At 46.7% G+C, this 23,319-nt stretch overlaps 1 protein-coding gene and 1 pseudogene across 3 annotated transcripts in view; one reads left to right on the top strand and one right to left on the bottom strand.

The window, feature by feature from the left end:
• The window catches only part of EPHX2 (epoxide hydrolase 2), a 57,633-nt gene that overhangs the window by 18,596 nt on the left and 15,718 nt on the right, over window positions 1–23,319 (top strand). For 2 of the 3 annotated variants that reach the window (XM_065879370.1, XM_065879373.1), the window contains 7 exons: window positions 3,016–3,090; window positions 6,335–6,430; window positions 6,960–7,038; window positions 9,670–9,704; window positions 12,348–12,374; window positions 14,932–15,017; window positions 18,510–18,621. In XM_065879370.1, the coding sequence (XP_065735442.1) occupies window positions 3,016–3,090; window positions 6,335–6,430; window positions 6,960–7,038; window positions 9,670–9,704; window positions 12,348–12,374; window positions 14,932–15,017; window positions 18,510–18,621 (510 nt within the window). The remainder of the gene's footprint in view (window positions 1–3,015; window positions 3,091–6,334; window positions 6,431–6,959; window positions 7,039–9,669; window positions 9,705–12,347; window positions 12,375–14,931; window positions 15,018–18,509; window positions 18,622–23,319) is intronic. The other variant, XM_065879371.1, reaches the window with a different exon arrangement.
• LOC136124643 (10 kDa heat shock protein, mitochondrial pseudogene) lies at window positions 11,496–11,801 on the bottom strand (annotated as a pseudogene).

The following is a 23,319-nucleotide window of genomic DNA, read 5'->3' as shown; positions in this document are numbered from 1 at the left end:
CCATGCTTTGCTCGTGTCAGTATGATGGGAAAGGAGGTGTGGGAGCCCATACACTTGATTGACGTAAAAGGTGTCACACTGTTTTTTCAAAGGGAACTATATTAGCTTCCTACGGCTGCCAGAAAGTAGCACAGACTTGGTGGCTGAGACAGCAATCTCTCTAGGAGTCTAGAAGTCTAAGAGCAAGTTGTTAAGGGTTGGTTTCTTCTGAAGGCTTCTCGCTGTGTCTTCACACGGTCTTCCCCTGCATGTGTCTCTTCTTGTAAACACACCAGTCAGACTGGATTCTGTCTCCAGTAGGTCCACTACAGGGGCCTCATTTAAGGTTCATCACCTCTTTAAAGACCTTATCTCCAAATATTAGTCACATTCTGAGGTCCTGGGGGTTAGGACTTCAGCAGACGCATTTGGAGGGCACACAGTTTTGCCCCCATAATGGGAACAGCTGACTTTTCGTCTTTAACAAATAAATTAAAACGTATATCTAATGACTCTACAACCTTAGAGCATCTCACCCAAGCTTGATTTGTCCTTCTGGAAGCCTGGAGGTCTTGTGTAGCAGAGAAGAAATCATCCAAACTTGGAATCGGAGCATCCTTTTGCCGGTTCCACTTACCAGGTTCCTCCCCTCGTTACCTCTGAGCCACAGACTCCTGTCCTGTAAAATTGGGAAAGGGAGCCATTGTCCCACCTATCTTTTCCTAAGGGATATGGGGAAGGTATAAGGAAAAATGATAATCATTTCTTTTTAAACAGAGGAGAAGCGCCTCTTGTCTCTCAGGAATGCTGTGGGAATCAGTCATGAATGGGCTTTATAAACTGGACAGACACATGGCAGAATCATTAGAGTAGGAAACCCGCACCCTCCCCACCCCTTGAACCAATGGGACATCCCCTGGTGTGTGACCTAGGAAGTCGGGGACACATCAGATAAAGGACCCCAGGAGACGCTGGCCCTGGTGGGTGTCTGGGCTCCTTCACTGCCGTCAGAGGCATCCAGCTGCCCATCCCCACGGGCCACACCCTGGGTCCTCTCCAGACGCCACAGAGGTGGGTGCCCACCTATCTCAACCTCTGAGGATGCCCAGGCAGACTCTTCTGTGTTTCAAAGTAGGTGAATTCCATAGTCTACTCCTCCCCATTTTAGAGGGCAGAAAACTGGGTAGCGGAAGAGAATGGCTTCTTCCTTAGGTCTCACCTTCAGGACTAAAGATGAGAAGTCAAACGGTGGGCGTCACCAACATGATGCTGTTCACAAAAGGCCCACTTATATGTGCTCAGCATCCTGTCCTTTGTCATTTCTGTCTCAAGGAAACCGACGCCAATACGTTACGGAAGCTTCTTAAGGATCCTTTGCTCAGGAATTTTCCTGTTTACCGACATGGACAAAGATGGGTAACCTGACCCCCCTGGGGCTCCAGAGGACAGAACTGGGGCCGGCAGGGAGAAGGCTTTCATCAGCTGAATTGCATCCCCCCCACCAAATCCATATGCTGAAGCCCTAACCCCCAGGACCTCACAATACATTACGGAAGCTTCTTAAGGATCCTTTGCTCAGGAATTTTCCTGTTTACCGAGATGGACAAAGATGGGTAACCTGACCCCCCTGGGGCTCCAGAGGACAGAACTGGGGCCGGCAGGCAGAAGGCTTTCATCAGCTGAATTGCATCCCCCCCACCAAATCCATATGCTGAAGCCCTAACCCCCAGGACCTCACAATGTGACTGTATTTGGAGATTGGATCTTTAAAGAGGTATTTAAGGTAAAATGAGGTCATAAGGATGGGCCCTAATCCATTAAGACTGGTGTCCCTATAAGAAGAGGAGATTAAGACACAGACATACACAGAGGGAAGGCCATGTGAGGATACGGGGAGAAGACGGCCGTCTACAAGTCAAGGAGAGAGGCCTCAGGAAGAACCAACCCTGCCAGCACCTGCTTGGACTTCCAGCTTCCAGAAGCGTGAGAGAACAAACGTCTGTTGTTTAAGCACCCCAGTCTGAAGCACAGTGCTGTGGCCGCCCGAGCTGACCCATACAAGGCCCGGAGAGTTCGATTTTGGCCGACTTGAAGAAGAAACCCTTCAACAGAGTCATGTAATGATGGGATGACTGCTCTGTGAACTTGGCATTCCTGGCTGTGTCCAGCATGAGCCTGGGTGACCACTTGAGGAACTGCCCTAGAGAAGAATTATATTCATTAAAGTCCAAAATCTCAGTGTTTGGGAGCAAGTGGTGTTTATCCCTCGCAGATGTGAAATTCAGTGGGTGGTGGCCAGGGGCTTGCCTCACAGCCATTCTAGGACCCAGGTTGATGGAGAACCCCCGTCTTCTATTGGTGGTTTCCGAGGTCACGCTGAACACCAGATGAAAAGGTGGAAAGGAATATAGAGGACCATGTAGGGATTTTTCCAGCTCTGGTGGTCAGGCCATGCTCTTCTTTTTTTTAAATTTTATTTTAATGCATTTTTTATATTCTTTACCATTATGGTTTATCACAGGATATTGAATATCATTCCCTGTGCCATACAATAGGACCTTTTTGTTTATCCATTCTAAATGTAATAGTTTGCATCCACTAACCCCAAATTCCCAATCCATTCCTCTCCCTCCCTGCCTCCCCCTTGGCAACCACAAGGTTGTTCTCTATGTCTGTGAGTGTGTTTCTGTTTTGTAGGTAGGTTCATTTGTGCCATATTTTAGATTCCACATATAAGTGATATCATACATATGGTATTTGTCTTTCTCTTTCTGACTTACTTCACTTAGTATGACCATCTCTAATTGCATAGGCCATGCTCTTTGTCTGCATCCTGTTGGCCAGAACTCAGTCACCGGACTCCACTGACCCTAGAGGAGAGGGGGCTGGGTTGGTCAGTCACCCATAGGACTCAGGAAGCCAGGGGCAGCCCAGGTGACCCAGGGGCTGTCTTATGGAGTTTTGTGAACTCACTCTGAGGCCTTCTCGTGGAAGGAAGCAGAGCCATCTGCCTCACTGTGTCTTTCTTACTTTCAGCTTCTCCAAACTGCAGCCCCCCGACCAATCCCCTGCGATCCAAGCACCGTGAGCCATGGGTACGTGCCCATAAAGGTGAGTCAGCACTCTCTCACCAGCAGCTGAGTCTCTCTAACCAGTCCCCTAAAACGACTTGTGAGACGTTTGTGAAATCTCAAGGGTAGCTACACATCCATCATGTATATGGAAATGGTATTTCCCACAAGTATGATTCCTCAAAAATCAATAGCAGGGCTTCCCTGGTGGCGCAGTGGTTGAGAGTCCACCTGCCAATGCAGGGACACGGGTTTGGGCCCTGGTCTGGGAAGATCCCACGTGCCGCAGAGCGGCTGGGCCCGTGAGCCACAACTACTGAGCCTGTGCGTCTGGAGCTTGTGCTCCACCACAAGAGAGGCCGCGACAAGAGGCCCGCGCACCACGATGAAGCGTGGCCCCCGCTCACCACAACTAGAGAAAGCCCTCGCACAGAAATGAAGACCCAACACAGCCAAAAATAAAATAAATAAATAAAAATTTAAGAAGCTTAAAAAAAAAAAAAAAATCAATAGCAGACGTGGACCAATGTGGTCAGACTCCCACGGAACAACAGGCCACGTGGGGCCTTGCTCTGTCCCCACAGCCTGCATGTCTGGCACTTTATTTCATTATTTCATCCAGCGGGTGTTATCGGCCCTTCCTTTGTGTCAGGCACGGGCCAGATAGGAGGGATGCAGGGAGGCACCAGATACAGAGAGGGAAACGGCCAGTCATTAGCCCAGGGGTCAGGGCTGCAGCAAGACCAAGGCCATGTGCAGAGGGGCCCTGACTCCTGACCCAGCCGGGATACAGAGCAGGGCTTAAAAACATCTTCTCAGGTTCACTTTGGGATCTTTCTTCATTTGTCACTGTGGCCACTTAACTAAGACAGGACCTAAAGCTACGGGTCAGCTCACAAGCAAAACAAAACTCAGCAGTTGCTTTGGAGCCGGGTGGAACCAGTTTGAATCCTGGCTTTGGCACTTACTAAGTTGGCAAATGTGGGCACATTTCTTATCATTCTGGACCCCAGTGTACACAGCTTTATAATGAGATGGCGATAATACCTCCCCTCAATGTTCTTGTAAGGATTAATTGAAATACCCCATGTTGATCATGGTGGGTAGTACCTCGTGCTTCATAAAGAAGAGAGCTGGTGTCCTGAGCTGTGCAGGTCTGGGACCTGGGGAGGACCTGCTGCCCTGGAGGAGAGCCCCATGGATGTTCAGTGAGCATTTGCTATTTGCTAGGCACAGAGAGAAATACCTAGATGAATGGAGGTCTTCTGTGACCTCAAGGATTGTATGGCCTGCATTCTGCCGAGGTAACATTCCCTGCAGTTACATCACAGGATGCGGCCCTAACGGCAGTGGCTCAAGCACTCAGAATGGGCTCTGAAGGGGGTGGAGAAAGTGACTGTAATTGCGGGGGATGAGATTCAGTGGTGAAGTGAGCATCAGAGGATGAGTGGGATTTGGATAGTGAGAAAGGGCTTTTCTGGTCAACGTGGCTGCTCTTAGAACCCTGGGTGCTCCTGGACCAGTTTCATAAGGTTTCATAAGCTCCCTTCAGACCTCGTCTCTAGTATTGATGCCGAGTAAGGGGCTCTTTGCCTGGGGCTGGGGTCTGTCTGGGCTGTGACCCTGCATCTCCAATCCTACAGACAGGGTTACTCTCATAATCCTCCTGCTGCTTGTGTATCCAGCCAGTTTCAGATTCCCCATTTGACCTTGAAGGAGTGTGATCAGAGCTGCCTGACCACTTCCTCTGCCCTCACCCCAAAACTAAAGGGCTGGGGCAGTAGCCTCTGGGGAGCCCAGGCTCTGGGAGTGCTATTGCCTTGATGCTAATGCAACTCAAAGTGCGTTGATAATAGGTCTTTTCAGTTTTCTGGCTTAACGGCAATTTTAGAGCACACTGTTCAAAGGATGGGAAAGTGCATGCGTTTGCTGAGCTACTCAGCTGAATCAAATATCTAGCAGCAAGAGCGAGCCTTCTAGTTAAGATCCATTGGGGACAGAGGTAGATTAGGATCATTTGATTGGACATCAGAACTATAACATTTTTCAGTATAAAGGAGCATAGAATTTAAAGTTCAAGTCCCTCCTTTTGCCAAGTACTAAAGGGAAGACTAGAGAACATATTCTGATTTAAAAAAAAGACTGTAGTCCAAGAAAGGGTTTGTGAAATGTCAGCCCGATGTTTTCTTGGGCGAAATAACTTGTTGGGAATTGTGAATGAAACTTCCGGTTTGGAACGCCAGCTTGGAGTAGTGTGAGATGCAGCGAAATAGAGTTGTTCCAAGTGGATTTCTATAAAGTGAAGCTTATTTTTCTCATTTGTTTCCACTAGAAAGTTAGAGATAAAGTACCTTGGGGGAAAAATAGGGTACTTTGACTATATAATGCTTTAGTTCTTTTGCTTAGACCCCCCTGTAATAGTCAGAGTAGGCTCAGTGCTGTAACAAACAGCCCCACACTTTCAGTGGCTTGACTCCAAGTTTGTTTCTGGCTTGCAGCACAATCCCATGTGGGTTGGGAGTAGGCTCTCTCCTCGCAGTCATTCAAGCACCCAGGCTCCTTCTTTCTGCAGGTTCTTCCTTCCTCAAGGCCCAGTCCATTCAGGTGCAGATAGGAAAAGAGAGGGAGAACCGGGTGCGCGGGAGGTTTACGGCCCAGATGGAGCACACATTTCTTCTGCTCATGTGCCACTGGCCAGTCACACGGCCACACCCACAGCAGGAAGGTTGGGGGAGGCCTGGAAAATACCAGCAGGAGGCAAGGAGAAGAGAAGAAGGTGGATATTGGGCCCCGGCAGTCTTGGCCATACCCATGTAGCCCACAAAGGACCGGAAGTGTAGCAAAGCTGGAGAAAATGTTCATATTCAAGAGATAAAGAGCTTTTAATGAAATAATCATGGTATTCTACACCTTCATGTGAATACCATGCCCTGTACAAAATCAGCCCCCAGTTTAAAATATGGAAAACATGTCAAATGACAGCAGAAACTCTGACAGGATGAGGGCCTTTTAGGGAGGAAGGCCAAGTTGTTTTGTTTTCCGACATTATGATCTTCTTTTCAGGCTCTTGTTCCAGTGAAACTGCCTGTTTTTAATTACACAGTTTGGTCACGTGTCTCTTCTCAGACATTTTCTTCTAACATTGGTGAGGTTTTAGCTGAGAAAGCTGAGTCAGGCGCGATCTGGCAACGTATTGAAATGGCCCGGGGCGATCTGCGGAAGAGGTGCCTGGTTACCCCCGGCCTGCGCTGAGGTCACTCCCCACTCACCTCTCTCTTCTACAGCCTGGGATGTGTCTGCATTTTGTGGAGCTGGGCTCTGGCCCTGCCGTATGCCTCTGCCACGGATTTCCGGAGAGCTGGTTCTCTTGGAGGTACCAGGTAAGGGAAACTGGGGGAAGTACGCCCCAGTCAGGGTGAGGGGAGAGAAGAGTCTAGATGGTGTGAGCCAGCCTGGAATATCATTAAGAAGCTGACACCTTACCGTGGAGCATCATCTCCCAAGTATGACCACGATATCTCTGAAATGTTGGGGCCGGAGATTGCTCCAGAGCTCAGATCTATGCTAGCCTGTATGCCACCTTTTCAGATTAAAAAAAGCGTACTTCCTCAAGATGCTTTATGCCACCTGCTGGGAAATCTCTGTAATGAATATAGAAATCTGCAAGGTCTTTGCTGGGAAAGGTGCTCTGTCAGGTGTGGCATTAGGTGCAGGGCACAAACCCTACGACCATCCATGGCAGCCGGGTGGGCTCATTCCAGCCCCACGGTGAGGACACCAGGTAGTGCCATGTGGCACTTTGAATTGAACCATTTACAATAACAGGGAGATAGAAGGAAGCAAAGAGGTGGCGTCAGCAAAACACTGATGAGCCCACACTGGAGAGGGTCTGAATTGTTTCTTTTCTAGATCCCTGCTCTGGCCCAGGCGGGCTTCCGGGTACTAGCGGTGGACATGAAAGGCTATGGAGAGTCATCTGCTCCTTCTGGTGGGTTAGCTGTTTTACAGCTGTCGGTGTTGGTCATGCCTTCTGACTGTCTGAGTTCTCCAACCGCACTGTCTTCCCCTGGTCCCAGGTCAGAGCAGGCAGCCCTTCAAGGGGGTCTGACTTCCCCCTCCCTTCCCAGCTCCTGCAGTGTCTGTGTCTGTGCACTTTGGGCCCCAGAGGTCTCTCCTCCTCATACTCTGAATGAATTCAAGAAACCCAACGGCCTGTGCCCCAAGGGGGTCTCCTGCTAGTCTCTGAGGATATAGGATGTAGGAGGTACCATCCTGCTCCAGAACTATTTTCATCTTGGAGAACTGAAACTCTGTACCCATTAAACAATAACTCCCCATTCTCCCTCCCCTCAGCCCCCAGCAAGCGCCCTTCTGCTCTCTCACTCTATAAATTTGACTAGTCTAGGTACCTCATCTAAGTGGATCCTACAGTATTTATCCTTTTGTGACTGACTTACTTCACTTAGCAAAATGTCTTCAAGGTTCATCCATGTTATAGCATATGTCACAATTTCCTTCCTTTTTAAGGATGAATAATATTCCGTTGTATGTATAGACCGCGGTTTGTTTATCCATTCATCCATCGATGGATACTTGGGTTGCTGCTGTGAATACTGCTGCTATGAACATGGGTGTACAAATATCTCTTTGAGTCGCTCCTGTCAGTTCTTTGGGGTATATACCCAGAAGTGGAACCGCTAGATCACATGGTAATTCATAGGCCAGATTCTTAACCCAGCGTCTACGGATCCCAGTGGGAGTCTATCCAAGGATGGGTGTCAGGGACCTGTGAACCCTTGAGAACATGTGTGGGTCTATGAGCATTTTCCTTGGGGAGGGGGGAGTCCATTGTTTTTATCAGTTTCAGAGGGATCCTCAGCCCCAAACCTTTAAGAACCCTGGGTGGAGGCGGGAATGGGAAGCAGCCAGGTGTGCAGCAGTCGCTGGTCCTCCCGTGCTCAGTGATGCTCTTAGCAGCGTAGCAAGCCAAGCAGCAGCTCACCTCCCCTTTTCTGAGCTGCTTCGGCTGCATGCACGTCAGGCCTGTCGTGTTGACGTGGGCTGGGGCTCTCGGTCACTCAGGAGGCCACCACCAGGCCACTCAGCCTGTCATGCCAGATGTGCTTCCATGGTTGTTCCCTAAATGTCATGGTGTCGACTCAGCTGCTCCTTACTGCCTCTTGAACAACGCAGAAGCATCTTAGACAAAAGGAAGGACTTCAGTCCAAATATTCAGGAAAGACATCTAAGGTTTTTTTTTTTTAATTTCATTATTTAAATGTTTATTTTTATTTATACTGCAATCTTCCCTGAATCCCCTGGGCATTACTTAGTAATATAATTTATCATTCAAACTCAACACTATTAAAAGAGAAACTATTAAGAATAACACATAAACTAAAACTGTCCTGGACAAACTGGGACTTACGGTCATACCCTAATTATGACTCTTTTTTTAAAATAAAAACATAATTTACATGTTAACTGTTGTCAAAGATTATACATAACATTAATTCTAAAGCCAAGTGCAATGATTTGGAATGCATATATGTACATTTCAGATCATTTGTATATAAATTTCAGATCATTTGGCAGTAGATTTTAAGTAACAAATTATTTTCCCTTAAAATTATGAAGCCTTTGTCCTAGTATTTTCTAGCTTCCCTTGTTGCTATACAGCATTCCAGTGCCATGGTACCTTTTTTCCTTACCCTTGAGACTTTTAGGATCTTTATCTGTTGTGTTCTAAAATGTTATTATATTGTGCTATGATATGGGTCTTTTTTCATCTACTTTTCTGGGTACATTTAACTTTCAGTTCTTGGAAATTTTCTTGAATTATTTCTTTGAAAATTTTTTTCTCCTGTTTTCTCTGTTTTTCTTTCTTTTTCTTTTCTGGAATTGCTATTATTGGTAAAATGTCCATACTGCCCAAAGCAATCTACAGAGTCCATGCAATCCCTATCAAAATCCCAATGACATTTTTTATAAAACTAGAAAAAACAATTCTACAGTTCATATGGAGCCACAAAAGACTACAAATAGTCAAATCAATCTTAAGAAAGAATAAAGCTGGAGGACTCATACTTCTTGATTTCAAAATACATTACAAGGCTACAGTAATCAATACAGTATGGTATTGGTATAAAGACAGACATACACACCAATGGAATAGAGAGTCCAGAAATGAACCCTTGTGTATCTGGTCAGATAACCTTCAACAAGGGTGCCAAGGCCACTCAATGGGGAAAGGACAGTCTGTTCAACAAATAGTGTTGTAAAAACTGAATATCCATATGCAGAATAATGAAATTGTACCCTTATCTTACACCATCCACAAAAAACAACTCAGAGTGAATTATAGGCTTAAACTGAAGACATGACACTAAAATTCCTAAATGAAAACATAGTGGAAAAGCTTCATGATGTTGGTATTAGCAATGGTTTCATGGATATGACACCAAAAGCACAGGCAACAACAACAAAAATAAACAAGCAGACTATATCAACCTAAGAATTTAATAAGATATTTTTTTTTTTTTGCCAAAGGGGCTCTTTTAGTTTTCTGGTAATTTTTAAACATGCAAATTAAGTGTATTTCTTTTATTTTTAATTGCAGAAATAGAAGAATATTCCATGGAAGTGTTATGCAACGTAAGGATTTTTGGGTAACATCTGTAACTTCTTCTCCATCCTTTTGTTTTCATTGATATAAGACAGAAGTGTGGGTGTTCATTTAAATCCTAGGAAAGCAGCATTTCACAACATTTGGGTACAAATTCTTTCTGAAAGTCGAAGTATTTTGAAATAATAGCCAACGTTGACTGTATATCAAGTACTTTTCTAAGTATTTGATGGAAGAGGAAACTGAGTCATGGGGAGGTTAAGTAATTGCCTGAGGTCAACAGCTTGTAGAGCCAGGTTTAAACCCTGCAGTAGCTCCCATGCTCCTGCTCTTAGCTACCCCCACCGTATCACCTTTCCCTTCTGAGAATTTTTAAAAATCACTTTTTTGTGGTAAACACATTGTTGGCCAGACCTAGGGAGTTAGTGTGTGGACTGGGGACTGCAGAGGTGTTCCTGTTCTAAGATAGGCATACGCACCATCGGGAGAGGGACCCTCATCTTAGAGCTTGCAGGGGAAGGCCAAGGCTGAGGTGAGGAGAGACTGTCACCCAAACCTCCATCAGCCCTGGAGCAAAAGCAAAGGCTGGAGGGACCGAGAGGAAGAAACAGCCTCCCGCTTGGCCAGAAAACTGGCGATGCCAGTGATTATGCTAAAATTACAGAAAGCCTTCATCTAGGAGGGTCACATCTCTGCCTGGAGCACCCCATCAGGCCCCACATGCAGGCTTGATGTCTCATAAGGGGAGCATGGGACTTGTCCGTGCTTGGACAAATCTGAGGAGCCAGTCTGAGAACTCCAAAGTTAAAGGAATAATAAAGAAAGAAGAAAGCAGAGAGATGCTAGGAATAAAACTGTAGTGCTAAGGGAGTGGTTTGGACAACATCAGCTGGGGGTCCTAGAAGGAGAAGGTAAAGGCGTCCCTGCACCTATTTAATTTCCCCCCATTCCTCTTTAATCACTCCTCTCACTGATGGGGGTCCCAACTCACCTCAACCACTGTAGCTGGACCACAATTCTGCACCCTTCATCCCTTAGAGACCCTCTTAACATCAGACAGTCTGTTGGTTCCTCATCGGGAACCTCACTTTGCACATTATAGGATTTCTGGGAAACCCTCAGCTAAATTCTCCATTAATGTGTACATTAGTCGGCTTGGGCTGACATAACAAGCCGACTAATGTACACATAACAAGCTGACATAACAAGACACCACAGACCAGGTGGTTTAAACAACAGAAATGTGTTTCTCACAGTTCCGAGATCTGGGTGCCAGCAGGGTCAGGTTCTGGTGAGCACCCTCTCCTGGCCTGCAGGTGACCACCTTCTCACTGTCTTCACATGGCAGGGAGAGAGAGCCGGCTCTCTGGGACTCTTCTTACAAGAACGCTAATCTTATCAGGTCAGGGCCGCACCCTCGTGACCTCATTTAACTGTAATTCTGTAAAGACCCTGTCTTCAAATACAGTCACACTGGGGATTAGGGCTTCAACATAGGAATTTTGAGGGGACACAGACATTCAGTCCATATAACAGAGGGTTCAAAAGACCTCCTGACACCATTCAATAATTGTTCCCCTCTCTTTGCGGGCGGGAAGATGAAAATAAATGATTGAAGTGAATTACACCAATACTGTGAGCCTCCTTCTAAAAAAATATGTGTGTCATTTCATCAATGGAACCTGTCATCTGTGCTTACTTTTTTTTCCCCCTTAGTTTATTATAAAAGAGAAACATGGAAATTATTTACGTGATGAAAAGAGTTCAGAACTTCAGTGGAATGGGCAGTCTCAGTGATGCCATTTCAATAGTGACTTATTTCAGTCTACGTATTTTCCAAGAATGTCACCATCTCTAAATAAGTAATCCTTGTCATCTAGAACTACTTTGGTGCATCCATATTCTGGGAAGAGAACTTCATCTCCAGCTTTCATGCTAACTAGTTGAATCTCTCCAACCTTTCCTTTAGAGCCCGATCCAACGGCAACTACTGTTGCTTGCAATACTTTTCCTTGAGTTTTTTCTGGAAGCATAATGCCTCCTTTGGATACAGGTTTGGCTGCACTTCTTTCAACTAACACTTGGCCAGAGAAGGGAAGAAACTTTCTAAATGCCTGTCCTGCCATGACTCCAGCCACTGCAGTTCGTACTCTGCTCTCATGCCACTGCTGCCAGGAGGGGTGTGCAGTCTGGCCCTCTGGACATATCTGTTGTTGCCTTTTTTTGTTTTTAATTAATTAGTTAGTTTATTTATTTATTTTTGGCTGAGTTGGGTCTTTGTTGCTGCCTGCCAGCTTCCTCTAGTTGTGGCGAGCAGGGGCTACTCTTCGTTGCGGTGCACAGGCTTCTCATTGTGGTGGCTTCTCTTGTTGTTCTTGTCTTTCCTCTGTATGTGTCTGTGTCCAAATCTTCTGTCTTATATTGGATCAGAACCTGCCCTAATGACCCCATTTAACTTAGTTACATCTTTACTTAAGATCCTATCTCCAAGTAGAGTCACATTCTGAAGTACCAGGGGTTAGGGTTTGGGCTTCAGCATATGAATTTCGCAGGGCGGGGAAGGTGGGGGACACAATTCAGACTGTAACCAAGGCAAACACAGTAATTCTGACCTCGGAGCCGCTGAGGTGATAAATACAGTTCTGATTTTGTGTGTGTGTTTTCTCTCTTAGGACATGGTCACCTTCCTGGATAAGTTGGTAAGTAATTGTTTTGAACTCATCTCTTTGGAGAATTCTGTTTGGAAGTGGGCAATTAAAGAAAAGCTGTGACCTTTGAAGGTGTCAGCTGTTAGAGCCCTGGAGGGAGCGGTATGGGAGGGGGAAGGTGGGGTGGTGGGTCGGAAGGGATTATAAAGACAGGTTTGGAGAATATAGAGGTGAGATTGGTTTGGTTCTTGTTTCATGAAAAGCATCTTCCAGGGGATAGAATGTCTCTGTTGGCTTTAAGCCAGATGAAGAGCCTTAGTGCCAGCTGAAGAAGGTTGGGAAACATCCGATAGGCTAATACTTCCCAGCTTCTTAAAACTTCCATCCCTTTTGACATATTTAAAATCGAATGTCTTCATTTAACATGGTTTGGAATGTCAAACTCAATGAAAACGATCAACGGTGGTCATCCGAGAATACACTGCCGCAGAGCACACACACTCTTCTGAGACTCAGGTACACCCTCTGCCACCTTCAGTCAGGTCACGTGGCAGAAGGGAGACCCCGCAGCATGGCTGAGGGGGCAGAGGGCCCAGCCAGGACAGTGACAGTACAGGGGGGCTGAGATGACGAAGGAGTTCCAGATCTACAGCAGGGCCTGGTGTAGGACGTGCGGTAACAATGTCATGTCCCATCCCCTGCAGATTCTCAGTCCTGTGGAACTGGCTTTGGAACTTTTGAGTGTGATGGGGATAGCTAAGGCCCAGTGTGGCCGCCCCACTCCTGACTTTTTCTAGAAGATTTCCAACTGGCTGGGAACGTCTCGTATTCTGATGGTTGAGAGGGAGTCTCTGTGGTTGCTGGCCAGCTGGGTCAGGTGTCCGTCCCCGGCCCAGTCATGACTAGGATATGTGGGAAGGAGACTGGGCCAACCTGGATAACCTGGGTGACCAGATGAGGTGGTCATTTGCCACCTGGAGGTGGTGCCTGAAGCCTTTGGAGGAGATGAGCTCCCCAACGACAGGCCTGAAGGCTGAGCCATGGAATAGTCCCAAGTGAGAGGTAGAGAGGGAGTCGTAGACTCAGGGAAGTAAGAAGAGTCTGGAAAGCAGAGTTTCACAGAAGCCCAGGGAAGAATGTTTCAAAGGAAATGCCTCATGCTGCTATTGACTACAAAAAAAAGCACAACCTAAAGGTTGAGAATTGTGTTTTATTTGGTGGACAAACTGAGGACGTAAGCCCGATACAGCATCTCAGATAGCTCTGAGACGGCTTCCAGGGAGGTAAGAGAGGAGGCAGGATATATAGTAGTTTCTGCAACAAAGACTAGGTAGTCGGAACATCAAAAGGTTACTCTTGATTAAAGAAAACCACGTATCTCAAGTTAAAGAATTTAGCATTTTTCTCTGTATTGGAAGGTGCAAGAGTCTGGGCTCATAGAAATCATTCCTTCGACACGCACCTCTGCTAGCTGGGGCCGGTATCCTGCTTTTCTCCATCCTGAATCCCCTCCGGGTGCCCCACTGAGGGTGGCTGCAGTGACTGAGGGCTTGGCAGTGGGCAGCCTGTTCGTCTCCATCCTGAGTTCCCTGAGGGTTCCCCAGCGGGGTGACTGCAGTGGCTTGGTGGCTGCAACATCCTTTGTTTACTGATACGCCAGGCAGCATTTGTTTCACTCACACTGCAGAACGATCGGGAGAATGAGAACCAAGAGGGGAACAAAATTTTTAGTGATTAGTAGCCTTAAAGAGAGAAGTTTCAGTGGACTTGGGCGTAGCAGGGAAGAAGCCACTGGAGGGACTTAGGAAGGTCGTTTCGGAGGCACCTGATATAAACCGTTGTGAAAAGCGGGAGAACACAGGAGACGGAGTGTGGCAGAGAGCTGAGGCAAGGAACCACCTTTCCAGCTGGTGGTGGGGCCGGGGCGGATTGGAGCCCCTAAAGCGCTCAGCGGGTGGCATAGAGGAGGGAGCCCGATTTTAGGTTAGGAGACCTGGGTCTGAATGGCGGTTCCCCCATTTACCATCCTTGCAGCCTGGGCAAGTCACCCGCCCGCTGTGAGCCATCTTTTCATTTGTAAAATGTGAGTTCGAAGGTTACTGGAAGGATTCCAGATAAAGGGCCTGTGACACAGAAGATCCTGCATGAAGGGAGCTGTGGTCGTTCGTGATTACAGCAGCAGAGGAGAGGAAGGTGCAGGGAGAAATTGGGAGGTAAAGGATGCTTTTGAGGCTTGTAGAAAAGATCCGAAAGAATGGGGAACAGAATAATAACCACTCAGTGAAAGATGAGCACGGAGGGGAGGGGCGGTGTCATTCTAACGTGAAGACAAAAGGGAGGAAAGGAGGTGAACAAAGTTTGATTTGTGGGAAGGTAGAGAGGGAATTCATGGCCAATGGCCTCAGTCTTCTGAGAAGATTTAAAAGGCCAGCCATTTGTGTGCAGGGTCGGCGGGGCCCGTACATGGCACCAGAGGCTTCAAGAGGGCGGGTGTTGGGCGTAGCTGCTGCGGTTAGGCCTACGGGGAGCCCCAGGCCTCCGGCTCTCAGCATCCCATCTCCTGTGCCGGAAAGCTACTCACACTCAGCCCCCTTCTTTGTCCTCCTAGGGCATCGCTCAAGCTGTGTTCATTGGCCACGACTGGGGTGGCATGCTGGTGTGGAATATGGCTCTCTTCTACCCCAAGAGAGTGAGGTAATTAGGCCTCGGGCATCAAGAATTTGGGTCAGACTGGACTTGAATTCCCTAGACTCCTTCCTCAGGTCTTGAATTCCATAAAACTTCTTGAAAATAATGGGTTATTATCTGGGAAGGTGACACCGTAGCCCCTCAGCTCATTGGTGTATAAGTAGGGAGGGTTTAATGAGCTAACATCTTGGGCTCAAGGCCTGTCCCAATCACCAGTAATGCAACGAATAATTCAGGGCCTGAGTGCCAGTGGGAATGCAGGAAAATGAGGGTGGACTTTGAGGGGAGGAAGTGAGGCAGCAGGGGATGTCAGAGTCATAGAACTGAGTGGCAGGAGACACTTTAGCCCTGGTCAGAGTCAGAAAATGTGGCTTTCACTTTTACCCTGAACTGGCTACGTGACAAATCACTTCACCCGTTAGGCCCTGGTATCTTCAACCACAAAGTGGTAATGGTCACTCCTACCCGACTCTTCAACCTGCAAAATACAGTTGCAAAAAGAACCAGATGTCAGGTTGGAATGATATGTCATGATCGCCATCACATCACTCATAATCATTCTCAGAATGACATTTCAGGGCACAAGTGGGAGCTTTCAGATGATGGGTTTTGAACCTGGAGAGTCAGGTGGTCTTTGTGGCCACACCCCATCTGAGCTGGTAACTGCAGTTAAAGTCTGTCTGACCTCCCATTTCAGCCTCGGATCTTAGCAAATTAATTAAAACAACATCCTTAGCAGCCATCTGTGTTTCCCTAACTAATCCAGTTACTTTTTATTTGGCTGAGTTTATAGGCATGGAAACACTGGAGAAACTTTGTTCAGCTCAACCCCAGCTCAAATGGCTGGATGATCTCAAAGACCAGAAAGAATCACACATTTCCTAAAGTATTTTTAAAGTTTTTGCATGCTGTTTTGATCTCTTTAGCTTCTCTCTCTGTCATTCAAAAGTGAGATAAGAAAGCTCTTAAGAATCAAGTTCACCAAAAGGTTACTCTGCAGGCTGTGTTAGATGCTCCTTGAGGGGAACAAAAAGAAATAGAGCAACAACATATGGTCTCCACCTTGTTGTTGTTTTATTAAACTTAATCTAGTTCTCCTGTGAGAATTTTAAAAGATTTAACGTGAACCAAGTGAGGTTTTGTGCAGAGTACCATCAGATCGGAGATGCAGGCGCGCTCTGGTTTCCCGTTCCTCTTCTCCTGTGCTGTTTCCACCCTGCCTGCTGTTGATTCTGGAGTAGTTGCTCATTCTACGTCTGCTCTCATCAAAGCAGCCCTGTTGCCTCCTTTCTGGGAGGGCGGGAGGGAGCTGAGACCCTGTCGCAGGGCTGTCCAGGATGGGACCCTGCATCTCTGGGTCTGGGAGCATGTTTTATTTAAGGATATTGCTAACAGCGCAAATCTCTGCCTTTCTAGCCAGACAATGAATGAAAGAAAAGGAAAAAAAAGCCCACATTTAATGTGGAATATTTCTTTGAATCCTTGGTTTCGCCTTTCTACTGAAATAAGCTTTGGGAACCTATTTAAAATCAGGGTCTATTCACTTGTTTGTTTTATATCCTTTCTTTAACAATCACCTGGAGACGCTGCTGCCAGAAGGAGGCTGTGGTTCAGCTTTTTCTTCATCTTAATGCAGTTGGCAGCAGCATTTATATATTATCACCTCATTTAATGATGATTTTTTTATATATGGAATAAATGATATGTCAAAGCGATTCAAAAGAAACCCCCACTCTGTTCAGAATATTTAGTAAAAACTAGAATTTCTTGACTTGTGATTTAAGTAATGCTTAAAATAGGTTCCCTGTGGTAGCATTAGGAACTTATAGGCATCAGTATAACTTATTTTATACCCTAACCTGCACTGTCTAATCGTGGTTATTGAACTTTTGAAATGTGGCCAGTTTGAATTGAGATTGCTATAAGTAGAAAATACCTTCCAGGTTCCAAAGACTTAGTATGAAAAAAAGAATGTAAAATATCTTACTAATAATTCTTAATATTGATTACATGTTGAAATTATTAATACTTTAGATATATTGGATTAAATATTAAATTAACATTTAAGTTAACATTAAATTTAAAATTAAGTTAATTAATATTAAATAATATTTAAAATTAATCTCACATGTTCCTTTTTACTGGTTTTAATTTGGCTACTGGAAAAATTTTAATTATATATATGGCTTGCATTATATATATATATATATTTTTTTGCATTATATTTCTATTGGTTGGTGCTGGATAAGCCTCACCAGTCCTTCCATTGATTGTTTTATTTGCCCTAATTATACCATTGCTCCTATTTTATATATCTATTTCTTTTCTGGGAACAAGTTTCCACAGGGTAAGCGTGGGATACGGAATTCTTTGCCGACCAGCCAGGCTAAATGTAGTCCTGGCTAACTTATATCAATTCTGCCTTTGTCTGGTCTCTCAAATTCACCCACTTTTATTCCTTTTGCTGCCATCCTCTTCCCCTCAGGATGACTAATACAGTAGTCTGCTGGCTTCTCCCCCTCTCTGCATCCACGTGATGGATCGCTGCTTGATACATCACTTCCTGACTGCAGCTTCCATCCACTCTCACCTCTTCCCAGAAGCCCTCATGGCTTTCTTGGTTTTCTGCAGCTTCAAGTCCAGACTCAGGGCTCTTGATGTTCTGGGTCCCATGAGCCTTTCTGGCTTCATTTCCCAAGATGCCCCTTTAACCAATTGGACTCTGGCCCTGTAGACGCCTTGCTCCATCAAACTCAACCCCAAGCTTTGCCTCATTCTAGAACTGGCTCAGGCGACCTCATGATGTTTCCCTTGCAGGTATTGGTTCCCCTCCCTACCTCTCCCCCACATGTAAAAGTCAAGTTCAAATGCTATCTCTTCCATAAGGTCTTCCGTGATGCCCAAACCTAGAAATCCTTTATCTCCTTGAATTCCTGTGGTATTTTGTAGGAATTCCTATGCCTCATTTTGCAGTCTATCTCATAATATAGTCATGGGTGTATTTGACTAGCCTTCCTTATTAGACTGTAATAAGCTCTCGGAGTATTGGTTTTATATTTTCTCTCCCCTAGTATGTGGCGTGGAATTACACTCAACACAGAGGAAACAGTGAGTGAAGGAAGGAAGAAATGACTGTGTTTTTACAAACTAGAGAAAGATTGTACTGTTCACGTATTCTAATCAAGGTGGATATACTGCACGTAACGTGCGTGTATCTTTGTCGAAGGCAAGTAGGTGAGAAATACTGCATTTTAGTGGCAAAACACACACACACACACACACACACACACACACACACACACACACACACACACACACACTGGGCTGGAGAGTCAAGAAGTATGGTTTCAGGTCCCGTTCTCCCTGCACTGCTGGTGTGAGATCTTGTGTGTAGCGCTCTCCCACTCTGAGCTTGGGTTTTGACACATGAGGTCCTTTCTGGTCCTTACAGACTGTCTTCTTATGGGGTCTGTGTCTTGACACCTCTTCTTTCCACAGGGCAGTGGCCAGCTTGAATACTCCCTTCATACCAGCAAATCCCAAAGTGTCCCCAATGGAGATAATCAAAGCCAATCCTGCCTTTGATTACCAGCTCTACTTCCAGGAACCAGTAAGTTTGGGGCCCTGTGAGCAATGATCTCCGCAAGGTTTTTGTTCTTCTTTTGCCTTCCTCGTTCCTTCTTCCCGTTGATCGGACTTATCTCTGTCCCCTTGAATTTTCTGTGGCTTTAATGAGAAGTGAGTTCACCGATGGGTTCAGGTGAAGCTGGCGCCAGAGCGGGGCTGGTCCTTCCCGGCTGACGGTGCATTTCTCTGTGTGTGTATTTGGGGTGATGAGGGGAGCAGCGGGGTGGGGATGGCGCATGGGGCTCCCCTGCTTCTCTGAAATTGGGAAATGGGGGCTGAACTCTGTTTTGGAGCCGGTTCTTCTCAATTCTCTGGCTGAGAGGCTGGTGAAACCCACCTCTTATTGGTGACAGCTCCTGGCCTCCTGCCAGGGATTTGATATCTCTGCTGAGGAGTGACATCTGTGATTACAGACAGCGCCAGAACCTAAAAGCCCTGCATCAGGCCCCAAGTATCCTTTGAGAGGTGTGCGAGGCTTCTAGGTGTCACCCGTGTGCCACAAGCTCTGGATGCCTTTCAAAGATGCCCACTGGGGTTTGGATGATGTGTGATGGGTGCGGCTGCCACCTTTCACTGAATTCACTGAAAGCAGCAGCATCTGGCCTGGCTGCACCCCCCCATAGCTGCCCTCATCTGAGCAGGGTACCTGCTCCTCTGTTCGTGGGCCCTGGACCCCGATGCCCAGCTACGTCTGGGTAATTCCAAAGAGGATAAAAGATGTTTCCTAACACTCCAAAGAGAGAAGAATAGATCGAATTAATTGACAAAGAGCACGAGAGCATCTCACCACATCTCTCATCCAGCCCTAGCCCGTCTGCTGCTCATAGGAGGTACCATTGCCAGCGAGGGTCACAGCCATCCCATTTTTGATTTGGCGAGTAACTCTTCTCCAAGAATGATTTTAATTAGTAAGATGGTGCCTTGGAAGAGGAACTTCTTGATTCGAGCAGTAATCTGACTCATTCAGTAAGACACCAGGCGCCTCCGGCAACGTCATGACAAGATGCTTGGGTATCACACCCTCCACTGAGGCCAGAGCCCCACTGCCACAGCCCAGAGTGTGGACAGCTAAAGAGCTTCCTTTGGCTTGAATTGAATCACAGTGTCTTGAATTAGTTTGAAGTAACCTTGATTTTGAGAGATAAAGATGATTTAGATGGTACATTAGTCAGCTAGGGCTGCCATAACCAAGTGCCACAGCCTGGGGGGCTTAAACAGCAAAATGTATTATCTCACTGTTCTAGGGGCCAGAAATCCAAGATCAAGGTGTCTACACAGTTGGTTTCTTCTAAAGCGGTTCTCCTTGCTTTGTACATGGCCCTCTTCTTGCTGTGTCTTCACCATGGCATTTCCTCTGTATGTGTGTGTCCCTGTCCAGATTTCCTCTTCTTATCAGGACACCAGTCACATTGGATCAGGCCCACCCTAATTACCTCATTTTCCTTTAATTACCTCTTTAAAGACCTTACCTCCAAATACAGTCACGTTCTGAGGTACTAGGAGTTAGGACTTCATAGGAATTTGGGGGAGACACAATTCAGCTTGGAACGGATGGAGACCATGAGGGTGAAGGGTGGGGACTGTGAGAAACTGACTTATTTGGAATGAGACCCGGGCTCATGGGACAGGAAGGAGGACGTGTCCTTGTGCAAGGCCCGGAAAGCAGCCCCAAGTTTGTAGTCGATGTCGGAATTAGTAGAGAGTTGTTGTAGGTTTAACGCTTATCGTAGGGGGGCCCCCATCTAATTCTTTCGGCTGGACTAGAAGTCAGCATCCCAGACCAAGGTGCGATGCACTGCCTGTCACCCTCTCCCAGGTGTTTGGATCACTCAGGTGCATCTCGGACTGGTGAGAAGCATTTGGTGATGGGAGAGAAATGAAGTGCTGGTTCTAGGTTCTTGAATGGCAGCTGCCTCAGCCTTTAGGGATTGGGAAGGAAACAGCCCCAAATAAAACTGTGAAGCAGGTGTTTGGGTCCCTGTCACCTCTTAGCTGACCCTTTCTCAATCTCTGGCTCTGCTTGGTCCCCAGCCCCCAAAACCCAACCCCCTCCCACTGCCCTCTGTGTGCCCAGAGGACACGACCCCACCCGGCTGTGCCATCACCTCGAGTGCCCCATGCGTCAGAGTTGCTCTCACCTGTCTGCCTCCTCCCCTGGCCCAGCCCCCAGGCCCTGTGGATAGGTTACGACAGGCCCTTGACACTCTGGCTCCCACTGCTGTGGTGCCACACATGCAGCATCTAGAGGGAGAGGGAAGGTGTGGGGTTGTGTGCCCGTTTCTTTCTCTTCCACCTCTTTTTTCCATTTTCTTTCTTATCCTTTTGAATTGGACGTTCGTAAGAAGAATCCTAACTGCTGTGAAACAGAGGTGGCCCGTAATTGCGGGGAGGGCTGGAGCGTGACAAATCTGTTGAAATGTCAGAAATGTTTTGACCAGTGTCAATTGTAAAGAACTGGTTCATCCAGCAAGTAGCTGTGCACCATCTATTGTGTGCCAGTTTCGGGGGACATCTAGAGATGAGTGACAACTTTTGAGGGCTTAAACAGCTCTTGGGGAGACAGGCACGTAACAGACACCCAGGGAATAAGGCAGCAGAAAGGACTGTAATGGAGGTCCAGCTTACTCTGGGGGCCCACAAGAAAACACAGTTAACTTTTAGCAAAGGAAGGAGCATTTGAACTGGACCCAGGGAGGTGAGTAGGATTTGGGTGGGGGGATCTGAGAGAGAAGGCACTGCCAGCCTGAGGGGACGAGTGACCGAAAATGCGTATGAAACCCCTTAACTCAGGGATAGATGTCACGAGATGAGAAAGAGAGGGTAACAAAAGAGTCAGTGATCCTTTAGGTGAACTTCAGAAGGTCTGGAACATCTGGAAACTGCCCCCAGAGTTTAACAGGCGCACGCATTTTTCCAGGAAGAGTCCCTAACTTTCATCAGAACCTTAGCAGTTCCATAAAGGCTAAGAGGTGCTGAACTGGATGGCCCTGGGCTTTCAGGTGAGGTGTGGAGTCGGGGAGGGGGCGGGCAGCAGCATCAGCGTCACCTGGGAGTTTGCTAGAAATGCAAACTCACCGGCCCCCTTTGTGATCTGCCCAATGAGAATATGCGTTTTTAACCAGGTCCCCCAGGTGACCCCCGTGCGCATAACCTCCCAGCTCTGACAGCTGTCTTCTGTGATTCTCAGTCAATTTCTGTGACCGTCTAGTCCGATGAACCTCAAATGTCAGTGTGCTTCAGAATCACCTGGAAGGCTAATTATGACATAGATCCCTGGACACCCCCTCCAGAGTTCAGATTCAGTAGGTTTTTGATGGGACCAAAGGATTCACATTTCTTTGGTGAGGTCCTGGAGCCACACCTTGAGAACAACAACCATAGCCCCGAGGAGGGGGGTAATCCAGCCACTTCCCAGGCAGTGATGGGCGGGCAGCCGTCCTTCTCAGTGAATTAGAGACCTCTGGGCAGCTGGCTCCACTCAAGAGTGGCTGGAGGGGATCGCGCAGGGCATTGACTACCTCGCTAAGGTTACCTTTTAACAGTGATTCTGCGATTTTCTGATCCCAGGCCCCCTCTGCACTCTTACAAATTATTAGGGACCTCAAAGAGCTTTAGTTCACGTGGGTTATATCTACTGGTATTTACCATACGAGATATTGAAATTTAGAACTGTCGATTCGTTAAAAAAGGATAATGTGCCCATGTTGATATAAATAACATCTTTTTATTTTTTTAATCTTTATTTTCCTTAAAAATTTAGTGAGAAGTATAGCATTGTTTTACATTTTTCGAACCTCTTTTATGTCTGGCTTAATAGAGACAGGTGGATTCTCCTACCTGCTTCTGCGTTCAGTCTGTTGGGATGTCACATGTTACTGGAGCCTCTGGAAAACTCCACTGTACGCTTATGAGAATAAAGAGGATATATAACATGTTAGTGTTGTTACAAAAGTTTTCTGTCATGGATTCCCTGAAAGGGCCTCAGGGCCGCCCAAAGGTCTCCAGACTATATACTTTGAGAATTACTGCTTTTTATTTCTTTTAGGCTGTATTAGTTATAGGAGATAGAAAAAGGGAAGTAGTGGTTTCACTATGTATTACCTTTGAGCAAAGTACATTTAGGGTATGTATCAACAGAATTCAGCTCATTAAAAATTATTTTTCTTTATTATTTTTTAAGTTATGGTAAAATACACATAACACAAAACATACCATCTTAACCATTTTTGTTTTTGTTTTTGTTTTGTTTTTGGTGGGGGGGGGTACGCGGGCCTCTCACTGTTGTGGCCTCTCCCGTTGTGGAGCACAGGCTCCGGACGCGCAGGCTCAGCGGCCATGGCTCACGGGCCCAGCCGAGCCGCGGCATGTGGGATCCTCCCGGACCGGGGCACGAACCCGCGTCCCCTGCATCGGCAGGCGGACTCTCAACCACTGCGCCACCAGGGAAGCCCGTCATCTTAACCATTTTTAAGTTCAGTGGCATTAAGTACATTCACATTGCTGTACAGCCATCACCCCCATCCGTCTCTAGAACTCTTTTCATCCTGCAGAGCTGAAACTCTATTCATTAAACACTAACGCCCCATCCTCCCCTCCCTCAGCCCCTGGCACCCACCCACCTACTTTCTGTCTCTATGAATCTGACTACTGCAGGTACCTCATATAAGTGGAATCATATAGT

This window comes from Phocoena phocoena, chromosome 6 (genome assembly GCF_963924675.1).
Source record: "Phocoena phocoena chromosome 6, mPhoPho1.1, whole genome shotgun sequence".
Taxonomy (NCBI): domain Eukaryota; kingdom Metazoa; phylum Chordata; class Mammalia; order Artiodactyla; family Phocoenidae; genus Phocoena; species Phocoena phocoena.
Note: the sequence above shows the minus strand (reverse complement) of the source record. Positions and strands in the feature narration are given on the sequence as shown.